Genomic DNA, 13652 nt, shown 5'->3' with positions numbered 1-13652 from the left:
CATGGATTTAAGCCAGCCGAGAATCGATTGCTCGTTACTTAGAAAAAAATAATTTCGGTCATTCAAGCTCTTTCGATTGGATATTTGATTTGCGATTTGTAAAATTATGGCCTACTCGAATGATGCGAAAAACTGCGTTATTCGCGAAAGTAATTTAGACTTTATCAATTCGACGAGAAAAAGAGGATCAAGCTAGAGAGAATTGGCGCGCAAAAATTTGCTCTAGAAATCTGTAAGCGTTGACAAAAACAAGAATCGATTGAAAATTGTACCATTTGTAAGGTGGTGATGTATTTCTTCCACCACAAGTAGGCCTGATATTGCGGCAGCATCGCCGCCAGAAGGTAGTAGGTGTACATCACGATGTGGACGAAGGTGTTGATGATGCCTGAAATTAGATGGGATGAAAAAGGAGAAAATAATTTGATTAACAAAGAAGCTCAACTAAAAAGTGGCGAAAATCGGTACCGGATACACAAGTCATAGACAAGTAGAAGAGCAGAGCAAAATGGAATAGATCGAAAATAAAATTGATTAAATATAGAAGATCGAAATACAGACGACTCGACTTGTAGGGAGATAAAAGAATTCCACAATGCACGTTATGTGTATTTCAGCTTGTTTATACATTAGAGCGTTTCGGAATAGGCGAAAATTATTTTTTTTTCAAACGCGCATGAAAATTTCGGTAGAGAATTTCAAATGGAATATTTCAACCAAACATGATCGCTTAATATTAATATTTAGAGGTGCCTGTTTTACTTCTTTCAATTACAAGTTACATAACGCGTACAAAAAAAAAAAAAAAATTGTAAAATTATAAACCATCTAAGTACAGGTTTTCATAGGGAATTTCAAGCTCTATAAAAAAAAAAATACTGAGATACAATTTTCCTAACTTTATCAGGTTAAGAAATATTCGCCTACAAACATTGAGTCATCTGTTGAATATTTCTTAACCGTTTATATTTGGGAAAATTCCATCTCATAACTTTTTTATAGAGCGTGAAATTTCCTGCAAGAATCTGTGTTTTGATAGCTTATAAGTCAAGCCGTTTGCGAGAAAGGAAAAAATTCAACAAATTTTCGATTTTTCTTACGCATTATTTAAATAAGAAATGGAAAAAATAAAATCGACACCTCTAAATATCAATATTAGAAGGTCGTATTTGGCTGAGATATTCTATTTGAGATGCTATAGCAAAATTTTGATGCCTGTTTGAAAAATGTTTCTTGTTTTTTTTTTTTTTGTTTTTTTTGTTTTTTTTCTAGAAACCCGCTATCGTACTTTCTCATTTATTCTGGTAATTCGCTATAAATTTTGACTTTCTAATCGACTAGACTCTGACCTTTCCAAAGTTTTCACGTTTCACACTTCGCTTTTTCGTTATAACATTTTGACACTGCGTTACGCTGTTCAGACTTTCCACTATTGAAAAATTCGATATTACAACCGTATCTTGTGGTCGTTTTAGATTTTTTTTTTTCTTTTCTTTCTTATCCTTTTTTCGTACCTATGAAGGTCCCGTGGCCGCCGGGATAATACTTGGTGGCTCCCCAAGCGACGAGAGGCATGACGGTGTGATGATACATGTGAAGGAAGCTTATCTGTCGATCCTTCTTCCGCAAAACGAAGAAGACGGTGTCGAGGAGCTCGGAGATTTTCGCAAGGAAGTAAATGTAGACGCCTCGAGCAACCTGCGGATCGTTTATTATTACTATCAGGTGGATCGGAGAGATTCGGATTCTTCTACGTCTTAAATTCACTTTTAGCGATTACGTGCAACTCGCAAAAGAGACGAAAGAGAAAAACAAAAAGATCGATAGAGTGAAAAGACAGAAAACCGGTAGGAATTTGTTGCAACCGGAATAACACGCTCATATATTAACAAATGTATGTACGAAAACCGATCGTAAAAAGATTTTACGAAACATCGTGTCGACAATATTTTTCCGACTCGGGCGTAGGTCTGATTTTCGTTTGTTTATTCTCAGGTACTTCACCTTTTGCTTTTTTATCGGTGAAGAAAATCGTCGCTTTAATTCGATTCAAATTATACACAGGTATGATATTTAGAATTCAAACAAAAACAAAACAAAACGAAAAAAAAAAAACAGCAATAATTTCCACAATTATCTTCGTGTATCCGAATTGTAAGTGTAGTTAACCATTTCCTTTCTGTACAAAACGTTATAGAACGTTGAATAGACCAATTGAAAAACGATAATGAAGAGTTAGTAGAGAACGAATGTACAGTAATTTGATTAAATTTGCATAAGAACTCGATTCGTGAATTTATACCGTCATAAAAAAGCGATAAAAATAAAAAATAGCGCATTTTTTTTTTTTTTTTTTTTTTCAAATTCCAACCGGTCCTCTGGTAAAAAGCCGACCGACGTAACTGGTCACCTTGACTATTAATTACGCCGAGGTGAATAAGTGGATAGAAATATGGAGAGAAAGTGCAGGTAATAATACTGGAATGATTCGAATCTAACGTGAAAACTGACCCGGAGCGCTTCTGGTGAGTTTGAAAAATCTACGGGCTCGCACTTCCAGCTGTATTTAGTTAGCCAGGCGGCGTCGAGACCCTCGCAAAATAACCAAATGCTGAGGATAACTTGGAACAAGTTGTAAAGAATGAGAACATTCTTGAGCTGATACGGCTTTCGGTGTTCCATGTGCCTCGGGCCCCAGGAGAGAACGAAGTAAAGGTAGCCGAACATTATGCTGGCGCCTGGGACCGGCGACCCCATCAGAAACCAATCCTTTGTCCTCACATCTAGGACAGATCAAAGAATTGAACGGATGACCGTCTGACGTGATGGGCCTGCGGCAGATAATCTTGTTCGATCGATTAATTGACAGGTGGAAAAATGCTGATCAATTTATTACGCAACCCGAACTAGGATGAAAAAGATCCGAAGCACGTGATATGCGGACTCGATTAGTGTTTCCGCACTCGAAACTTTTTTTTTTTTCTTTTTTTTCTTCCACCAGCAACGTGTTCTTAAAATTCACGGTCACGTTTCACGAGTATCTAAAATCGATGTGAAAGAAAACAATATGCTTCTGTATCAACGTTCACGCGTACGACAATTTTATACGTCTTGTACATTTTTTTATTTGTTTATTTATTTGTTTTTTTTTTTTTTTTTTTTTTTTACCTCTTGCGGGCTGCAAACCACAGAATTTTTTTACTTCCGGTTGATGGGAATCAGGTTTTTTAGCGATACGGATTTCGTGGTGAACTTTGGTTGAAAGTCACAAAACGCAGTTAAAACATTTGAACGCAATGCCTTGTATTTCATGAATAGGTGTAATCTCTTATATTTTTGCAGAGGTTCTTTCAGTTTTAAAAAACAATTCTGTATCCGGATATTTGTAAAAAATAATTTAGGTTCTTGTTTTTATTGATTTTTTATTTTATTTTATTTTTTTTCTTGTTAAAATTCTTCGACGACTCCTCTTTCCAAATTCAATGCGATATTTATGTTGACAATGAGAATCTCTTGTCAATGATTTATAAGATTTGTTGAACATTTGTGAATTAAGATACGGAGGAGCCGATTGTTCGAAGTAACGTAAAATAGGATTCTCGAATAAACTCACCAGCCCATTCGTAGAACAAACGTTGGTAAAACCTCACGACCGAGTTGTTGTAGATGTTCGACATCTCGCTGATTGTATCGTCGCTGGTGTTCATTAGAAATCAGACTGTAACGAGATTGAAGGCAATTAATTAGTGGGTTGAGCATTTTTTTTTTTTTTTTTAATTATGCGTCAAAGAACCGTAAAATATAGAAAAAAAGAAAGGGGCTTCAATTCTTGCGTTAATTAAATACACAATATAACTTTCTCGCAAAAGAAGAAGGTGTACCGGACGAAGCAATCGATAGATTCGTGATAATCCACAGCGAAATTCTACTTATACCGGGACAATCTCTTGAAACTGGAAAATGAACCGCGCATGCGCCAAATAATCAAATCTCATTGGTCGGCCAAATCTTCCCGCAGCGATATTTTAGTCCGCGACGCAGGCGGGCCAACCTACGCAAAATGTCGACGTTTGAATTTTCAAAGAGCGTAAGCGTTGAATTCCGAGCGTTCTTCGAAGAATCAACTTTCCGACCCGACAACAAACGCTTCCGAAACCTTTCCGCGTCGCTGCCTCGATTATTTGAGATTCTAACCTCGAAAATTCGTATCAACCGCATCGCCGGCAGAAAGAGTTCGACAGCTGAAAACTCGGATTGGCCAGCCTGCGCGAACAGCCGATAAAACTCGCGCATGCGTGGTAGATTTTCAAGTTTGAACAGATCGTCCCGGTACATGTTTGTCACGTATGTAGAGGTGTAAATAACGAGACGCAGTTACGAATTCGGCGAGTACGCGAATGAAGTTAAAATTAGCCGAAACAACGACGAGCAAAATATGAATTGTTTTTCGGTGCGATTTCCTCCCACCCACCACTTTCCGCCAACTCGTAACACACGAGCCGATTCGTAATATCAAAACCTGACGTTTGACTTTGAGAATTAAGATCGAGATTCGTTTATCGTTGACACTGGCAAGATAAAGCGATTTGACACGGTCCGTGTGTGGAGCGGGCTCCTCTGTAAAAAGTGAAAGTCTACGGGTATGATATATAAATTAATATAATCCGCATGATATATTATAACCAGAGTTTCTTTTTTACCTATCATATAATTTTTCGTTTGCTATGTGATTACATTGCGTTCTTGCCTTTCATTTCTTCGTTTCAAACGGCCAGCTACAACGGCAAAACATCCGAGAGTTGAAACTGGCTGGAAACGCAGCTTGCCTAATTATTGACACCGATGTGAGAATTTAACGCTTTCGAATCGGTCAACTTAGATTCGAATAATAATAAGTGTGCGCACTTGTGCTAATTAAGTGTGCTTTATACACACGAGGACGTGACTTCCTCGAGATTATATCCTCCTTAAAGAAATTTTTTCGTCGTTGTATTTGATTTTAGGTCGCGAGTAATGCTAGGAAATAGAGTAATTACAAAATAAATATAACGGCGGATTGCGATTAGAGACTTTATTTAATCCTAACTTTTTGCTCTATTGTAATTCGCACATTTTTTTTTAATTAGTCAAGACTACGAACTAGTTTAAGTGTTACGGTCTACGAGCGTGAAAAAATGATTTACTCCTTTTTTTCTTGAATTTGCTAGTATTTTGGTTTACGACTCTCGAGCAGCTAACTTAGCATCGAAATATGTCTGTAAATTACTTTACGTTCAGACTCTTTTCGATTTAAGGTTTTTTTATTTTATTTCTTGTATCAAAACTGTACAGAATATATGATTCACTGTTTTCGTTTTTTTTTTCGTTACTTTTTTAAATTGTATGACATTAACTGGTTTTTTCTTCCTTCCGAAATTACCGCACACATCTCGAAATTTAGCATCCCCCAGCTGATTTCACTTTTCTGAGATCACATTCTGAGATCGTGACGCATTTACGAAAGATCCTTGCTGGGCTAAATCATTCGGTACGATTTATTAATTCAACTACGTTATGTGATCAGGTGTATTTATAAAACATTCCTCGCGACTGAATTGAACTCTGTATAAAAATTTTCGTACATAAATCGCGTTTGCCTCTCTCTCTCTTTCTCTCTCTCTTTTTGCATGTATCACTCTCAGAGATTCGATAAAAGATTTTTTCCGACACAGCGCTAATAATCATTATACCTAATTGCTGTGATTCTTCCGAGTACGATATGAAAATTTTTTATCGGTAAATTGTTCTTGATTAGCCAATTAGTTAAATAGATTTTTCTACTTGAAAAAAAAGAAAAAAATTAAAAATTAAAAAAATTAAAAAAACGTAGACTCCCGATTTGGAGCTGATCAGCAATCGATTTTTCGAGATCAAACGTAATACAAGGGTAACGGATTAATATACAAAGTGCATTACAAACTTATTGCATCATATATTCGCATTATATTACAATAGTTATACATATAGGGAGAAGCGAAAATCGTCGTTTGATTAAACGTCCGGCCTTACAAATAGTTATAGAAAATATACATACGTATATACATAGAATTATACACCGTTTTTCAAACGGGCGTGTATAAAATCAGTTTTGAGATTGTGAAATTCCTAAACAACTTGAATGCTTGCCCGCGAAGCGTATGTCTATATGTGTATATAACCATTAAGGTGCGATGTAATAGTCCGTTAATCACTCGAGACTTCGTTCGCCTAGGAATTCGTTTGTAAAATCGTCGCGTAAAAGAGATAAAAGTTAACAAACAGGCGGGGCTGAGAAAGAAAAAGGCTTGTGAGATGCGTTTTCACTCGCGACCCGGCGAGCTCCGATGACATAAACAGCTCTATCATAGTTACGTGAATGAGCGAAAAGAAATATCCGAAGAAACGGGTGAAAAGGCAGCAATATCGAGCTCGTATTACTTTCCCCGATCACGCGAAAGCCTCTCTCTCTCTCTCTCTCTCTCTACTTCTGTCTCTTTTTCTAACGTATTACGGACAGTAAGGTTTGTTAATTGATGCGCCGATTCAATAACAATTATCGTCATATTTCTCAGAATCGGTAGCACGAATTTTCGGTGCAATATATTTATTGATGCTGTGAGAAACGCTTTTAAAAACTAATCTTGTATAATCTTATATGCTATGTATAAACTTTTAAGGTGGTTCTTTGTTGACTTCGGAGTAAGTCGGATATTCTTTTGGAGGAGTATAATTTACATTAAAATTTTTAAAATGATGTGGATAAATGAAGTTGACGAATTTTAATTTTTAATCGATAGCGAGTGTATAATTCCATTATTTTCATACACCGTGATGTAAAATAGATTTCGTTCGGTCAAATGTCAACGATTTTATCTTTGTTTTGTTATTATTATTAATAAATCAATCCAGATTATGTGAAAATACGATTCACGGTACTCAAATTCCGCGCCATATCGTCGGAACATGGATGCGACATTTTTAAACTATACACCGTCTTTTCAACATGTCGTTGGCAGGATTATATCATTATTCCAACAACCATTATCTCGTTTTTTTTTTATCAAGTTTCACAGATTTCATGATAAATAATTATGACAGCATTTCCATTGAAAAAACTTCCAACTTTCTTAAGCGTTTTCTATAAAAATCCAATTTTTAAACAGCTGATTTTCGCATTTTGGCGGGTAATCCGATCCGATGTACAAATTCTATTCTAACGTAACATAATTCGTTACATCAGTCATTAATCTCAGACTCTTTTCGCTGTATCATGCGATATTAAAATATCGGATATTGACGAAAAAAAACGAGATTAAAAAAGTGAGAAACGGGACTCGGAACCGACGAATATTACAATATTTGAGCGAGAAACTCTCAAGTCAATGCAGAAACTGCAATGCGAGAAATAATAATAAATCGAAAGTGATGAAAATCAGTGCAGGACGAGGGGAAAATATGGAAATACAAGTCCGCGAGTTTAAACGCAAGAATAGAAAACTGACGGGTAGATCGTTACATAGGCATTGTGCATAAGTGCATTCAGAGCCGACATGTAACGTGCTGGCTTATGCCGAGTTATGCACAACGTCCGTCAATCCGGCGATTTGTGCAATAAGGACAAACTCGGCAGCTCCTCACAGAGAGCAGCGGATGTCCGTTTTCAACACTGAGAGAAATTTTCAGTTCCGTTTACCACTAGGTCTTCAATTATTTTCATTTTTTACCACAGTCGAAAAATATAGTTCTAGTTTCGGAAACTTTTTTTTTTTTTTTTGCCGAACAAGTTTCTTAAATTAATTATTTTGTAAGCTACCCAAAAAACGACCTTTTTTTTTTTTGAAAATTTCTCTACACGTTGTAAGATGAGAAACGAACATTTTAAGGGTTCGATTGGAGTGGAATTCCTATTTTTACTATTTTTTTACATCGATTTAAGTATTGAATATTTATCAATTCTACACAAGGTTACGCAATTGGTTGTTGGTGATTTTTTTGGTTGATGGAAATTATTGAAAACTGCAAGAAAATCAGTCACAAAGAATGAATTTCCTAAGTTTATAGTTTAATATTGATCGAAACACAACGGAGTCCTTATAAAAAAAAAAAAATTTCAAAGATAGTAAAAATAGAAATCCTACTCCTAGTGAAAACTTAAAACGTTAATTTTTCGTTGTAGAATATGTGCTGGAATAAACATATTAACAAAAACTTGAGTTGCTCAGATGGATCGACTAATTCATTACAAAAAATGATTTGTAAAAAAATGTTGCCGCTGGAATTAGGTTGATTGGATGAAATTTGAAAAATAATATACGATTCTTCGAGTTATGAAACAACCCTCAGCATTTGTAACAGATTTCTCGACGAGGCTACAATTTTTATATAATTACGACGCTTTCGGTTAAGTGAAAGAAGAAAAAAAAGAAGTATTTTCAAGTTCAACGCACTCGCAGTTATATCGCCGAAACTTGAAACTCCAATGTCGTCACGCTGCAGCGCTGTCTTCTTTTTTCCGGCAAATTTTTCGCAACTTTATCGAATCTCATCGCTCCTCTATAATTCGTAACTCGCCGAGTTCTAGTTCCTGCAAAAATGATCTTTCAGCATAGAATTTCGACTTCCGTGCAAACAAGTAGAAAATCAATCAATTTTTCAAATTTCAAAGCCTAAGACAAAGATCAAACTGTTTCTTCAAGAAGACTGTATCAATGACCTGGGAACCAACATCTTGATTATTGACAAATATGCCAGTAAACAGTCCGAAAAGTTAAAGCCGGTTGTGTTCAATTGCACCGTTATCATAAACAAACCAAGTCACCAAAAGTTTCAAAATCTCGAAGCTCTACAGTTCCCTTAAATCGCGCGATCATTCGTCATTTGCGAACCATCCCGGATCAATATCAGCCGTTCGAAGTCGTCGTCATCTTGCATAGAGCAATGTCGTTCGTTGAACCGCACATCTTGAGAGACACCCGGCGAGTGGAAATTGCAAATTTACGGCCGTAAGCGCGAGTGAAACGGCCCGTATAATCTGCGCAAAGCGAGTCTGAGCCGACTTGTGTCAGTCGACGGAGAGCAGAATTTTAAGAGGACTAGAAACAGAGCAGGAGAAACGGATAAAATTGCATTCCGTAGGTGTGCAATTATCCTTGTTATTAAACCCGTTGGCGCAGTTGGCGAGAAACCAGCGGACCTTTCGCAACGTCAATTTGTTCGCGATAAGATGACAATTCGTCCTGATACTCCGTAACGACGAAGATTCTTTCCCAGCGATTCCTTCACGGTGTAAAAAAATTTAACCGCCGGTGTGGATGAATTGGCGAACCGTTTAAGAATTATTCCAGCAGCTGTGGCGGAAATTGATTCGCAACGTCGCGCGTCCGATCGATTATCAACGGTAATTTGATTAATGAAAACAAAAAAAAAACAAAAAAAAAAACAAATGATAAATCCATGAGACTCGATGGACTTAAGATCACCTCAACTTTCAGTTGGGTAACGAGTTACTCCGCGTACGCAACGTAATATCTAACTCTGCGTCGTTTCGTAGCAAAAACGGTTTATTCGCGGTTAGCTTTCACTTGAAAAGCTCGCGGTCCAGAGTCGACTTCGTTCGGTTTATTCGTACGCTCACTTGGACAGCCGTTCTTTCTACACGACGAAGAATCACGACGCCTTCACTTTGCTCTCGCAGACTTTTGAGAGAGGAAGCTTTTTCGAGATATAAACAAACGATCTGCACGAATCGCTAACTCAAATTGCTTCCTATTAAAAAAAAATTGGTCACGGTTATTGCGTCCAAAGAATTTTGCACCTCGATCGCAATACCAATGTCGAAAAATTTTCATTAATAAAATAACCGCGAACGAAGCGACTCGGTATTAATGAGTCTACCCAATTTAGGCGCGCTAAGAAAAGGCTGTTTTCATAAGTTTTTTTCAATTGGTTTGTATTATAAGTATCGATATACCGGGACAATCTCTTGAAACTTTAAAATGAACCGCGCATGCGCCAAATAATTAAATCTCATTGGTCGGCCAAATCTTCCCGCAGCGATATTTTTGTCCGCGACGCAGGCGGGCCAACCTACGCAAACTGTCTACGTTTGAATTTTCAAAGAGCGTAAGCATCGAATTCCGAGCGTTCTTCGAAGAATCAACTTTCCGACCCGACAACAAATGCTTCCGAAACTTTTCCGAGTCGCTGCCTCGATTATTTGAGATTCTAACCTCGAAAATTCGTATCAACCGCATCGCCGGCAGAAAGAGTTCGACAGCTGAAAACTCGGATTGGCCAGCCTGCGCGAACAGCCGATAAAACTCGCGCATGCGCGGTTCATTTTCCAGTTTAAACAGATTGTCCCGATATAAGTTGTTACATTTAATAAATACACTCCTGAAATACATGGAAGTATTTTTATTTTAATTCATTTCAGTGAGTTTTCATACATGAAAGTGGTAGCTGAAGAAAGGTTCGAAAAAAAGATGGGTCTCCGCTGTTGATGAAATCCCAGGGATTGATGGTCCAAATAAAAATCAAACGGTTTTAGATTCAGTGTATTAATAGCTATAGCGCATATCATACGATTTTTTATTTTAGCAAAATTGACAAAATGGCGGACATTTTTCGAAAAACAAAAGAAATCCACGTTTCTTTTCAATGTCTTTGGCCAAATAAAAATAGTCAAAATAAAAATTTTCAAAAATCCTTGATATAAATGATTGTAACTAAAATGAATTGAAAAAAATCTTTCCATCTATTTCGGGAGTGTATTTATTAAGTGTAACAACTTATACTTCAATATTAATAACATAAACCTATTGAAAAAATTCATGAAAATCGCCTTTTTCAACGCACCCAAATTGGGTTAATAACCCATTAATAACGTCTCGTCTCGTCATAAAAGGCCGGTCTTTTTCAATGTCGCGTTAATTGGTTCGGCTCCCAATTCACCGAACTCGATTAACACCGCCGTTAAATGACCGGGCTTCGGATGAAGAAAGCTTGCGGATATATCGTCGTAAGCGGGCAGGTAAGTAAGTCGAGCGATCGGTTGAGAACCGGTACCGGTCTTTTCTCTGCTCGTACCAGCGCCGAAATTAGTGAAGGTAGAAACACGTCGGTCCATCGAGGTCCGTTTCTTCTTCGTACCGTCCGTGTTTGCGCGTTCAATTCTCACATCGTCGCCTCGAAATCTCATTATAAATAAAATGTGTTAAAGGTGCCATTTACAGCGCCGTTCACGGAGAGAACGACCAGAATTTCAACTCCGTCGCTCCGCGTCAATGCGCCTCGGAATTAGATGAAATTGGGTCTTCGAATCTGTTACAATCTCCTCCTTTCTCCGTACATCTTCAGGCTGAACACCTCGGAGCCAACGGAACCTGCTTTGCGGTGTCCGAAATGCGACCGTTCTTCGCCCCGAGGCTGTTCGGTTGAGGTAGGGTTAAAGGCACCTTCTTCATCTGGGTCAGCATCTTATTCTCATCCGGTTTGACGCCCGGTACCGTTCTTCGCCTCCGTATCGCATCTCTTTCATAAATATGCATTCGATTATTGTAAACAGCGTTGCGTATTTCGTTTCGTGAACTCCGTTACCGAGAAACGAACCTCGTCGCGAAGTCACACGCGATATTCTCATTTTACACGATTCACTTGTACGTGATTTTAACCGGTAATTTGTTTGTATTTTGTTTATTTTTTTTTTTTTTTTCTCTCTCTCTTTATTGCACCGGTAAACGAACCTCCGATTTATACGCTTAATATTGTCCAACTTATCAGAGTACAATAATATGCCTACCTATATAACAGAAAAATATAACAATCTTTCTCTCTTCATTTAGTTTAAATATATTTTACAAAACGCAAAAACATTAGCATTATTCTTAATACTATCTCGAATTGAACAGAATTTTTTTCAGAAATTTTCAAGAATCGAAGTCAAGTATAATCTAAGAATAAATCAAATCCCACTATACCTAACGGTAATATTTTTTATCGACTTGCGTGCCTATTCTACAGAATAATAACGACATTACGTTAATTAACAAAATTTGAATTTTCGTATGAGTCTTTTAACGTTGGCAGGTATACATTACGCGTGTTAAAGTGTGCAGGCGTTAGATCGAAAAGGCGTTTTTTTTATTTTTTTTTTTGTTTTTTTTTTACGGCTTAGAACCGTTCTCCCCGAATGTCGCCGTGCAGACCGTTAAAAGTACAAAGGAAACAAGATAAAAAATGCTAAAGAAAAAAAATTGATTACAGCAAAGAGAGTAAAAAAAAAAAAGCAAAAAAAAGACTTTTCTCACATGCCTGCGATAAAATCGTTAACAACGAATCCGCCTTTATAATTATATGGATACTTGAGTCTGTTCAATGTGTCTGTACAATATTAATATAATAAGCAGAATCATCATATGTACTGTTGTATAGAAACGTGACCAGGTCCATATTGTAACCGGTAAAAAAAAAAAAAAAAAGTATAATTGCGATGCAGCTTTCAAGGATCTGTTAGACCTGGTCTACTATTACAAGTGCGGATGTCAGAGGCCATGAGCTATAACCAAAATATATTGCCGCGAGCTGTCTAGTCTTTGATTTTTTGCCGCTAAACTTTCGACAATATTCGAAACGGCTAATTCGCGGACCAGCGAAACCGCTATATGCGGATAGTGAAAATTTAAAAGAGAAATGAAGGAATTGAAAGCAGAAAGAACGTGTCAGCTCTTACCAACAAAAATAAAATAAAAATTTCGTAGATCTTGTTCAAATTCCGGAAATAAGGAGGAGCTGATCGATCGATCCTTTCTTTCTTCATTTCATATTTCATATTCGTATTTTATTTTCCCCACCGCGATTCTCCAACTCTCCTCAATGCGCATGGCAAACGTCACGTTCTGAATAGAATCTTACAATTAGATTCAACGAGGCTGGCACGCTTTGGGCGTTGCCACGATATGTACGATTGTTGTAGCGAGTGTAACGGGTAGAGATTGCTCGGCTTACGATATAACTGTGACTATATTAATACCACTCGGCGCGTAACCGCGAGTTTTCACTCTGCAGGTTTGAAACTTTATACAGGATTGAATGTAAATAAGTTCCCGATACGCGGACTTGAACTTTTTTTTTTTTAACGACTAGTCAGCGGCAGAGACTTGGTTTTAAAAATCTCTGAACGCGTGGTTAATCAAATTTTCAACCTTCAGGGGACTCTGATTTAATTTTATACCATCGTGCGGGTGCGATAATAAAAATTACATTACACGTTACAAAATTACAAAGCGGTGGAACTTACTATTTAATGTGATTATAACTTTCAATAGCACAATTTTTGACTTATAAGCCGATGAAAAAGGTGTCAGTTAATTAAAACCCATAAATTTTCTTGTTAATAGATAACGAAGTATGATTATAGTAACCATTTTGCGATATTGTTACTAGAATTTCCGGTAACAGCTATAAAACTAATGATCATTTTCTACCTAGAACTGTAATATTTTTCGATCGTGGTAAAAAATGAAATTAGGAAGTAAAAATTTCTCTACGAAACCGAATATATCTTGTGTAAATCCGTATCAAAGAGTCGTAAATTTCAAGGATCCCAGACAAATTGCAATCAGCTTTCGCTCTTT

General features: G+C 37.0%; 2 protein-coding genes and 1 long non-coding RNA gene across 5 annotated transcripts in view; all 3 read right to left on the bottom strand.

Annotated features, from left to right (window-relative positions):
* Positions 1-13652, bottom strand: part of LOC124302903 (uncharacterized) — a 592781-nt gene that overhangs the window by 137898 nt on the left and 441231 nt on the right. The window lies entirely within an intron of this gene.
* Positions 1-13652, bottom strand: part of LOC124302795 (uncharacterized) — a 126233-nt gene that overhangs the window by 28093 nt on the left and 84488 nt on the right. The gene's annotated exons all lie outside the window — the stretch shown is intronic.
* Positions 1-13652, bottom strand: part of LOC124302778 (elongation of very long chain fatty acids protein AAEL008004) — a 47805-nt gene that overhangs the window by 3545 nt on the left and 30608 nt on the right. For both annotated transcript variants that reach the window (XM_046759332.1, XM_046759331.1), the window contains exons 2-5: positions 3614-3718; positions 2512-2783; positions 1515-1698; positions 273-388 (exon numbers count right to left, since the gene is read on the bottom strand). In XM_046759332.1, coding sequence (XP_046615288.1) covers positions 273-388; positions 1515-1698; positions 2512-2783; positions 3614-3707 — 666 coding nt within the window. In that variant the 5' untranslated portion in view covers positions 3708-3718. The remainder of the gene's footprint in view (positions 1-272; positions 389-1514; positions 1699-2511; positions 2784-3613; positions 3719-13652) is intronic.

This window comes from Neodiprion virginianus, chromosome 4 (genome assembly GCF_021901495.1).
Source record: "Neodiprion virginianus isolate iyNeoVirg1 chromosome 4, iyNeoVirg1.1, whole genome shotgun sequence".
Taxonomy (NCBI): domain Eukaryota; kingdom Metazoa; phylum Arthropoda; class Insecta; order Hymenoptera; family Diprionidae; genus Neodiprion; species Neodiprion virginianus.
The sequence above is the reverse complement of the archived record's forward strand: the minus strand, read 5'-3'. Positions and strand labels throughout refer to the sequence as shown.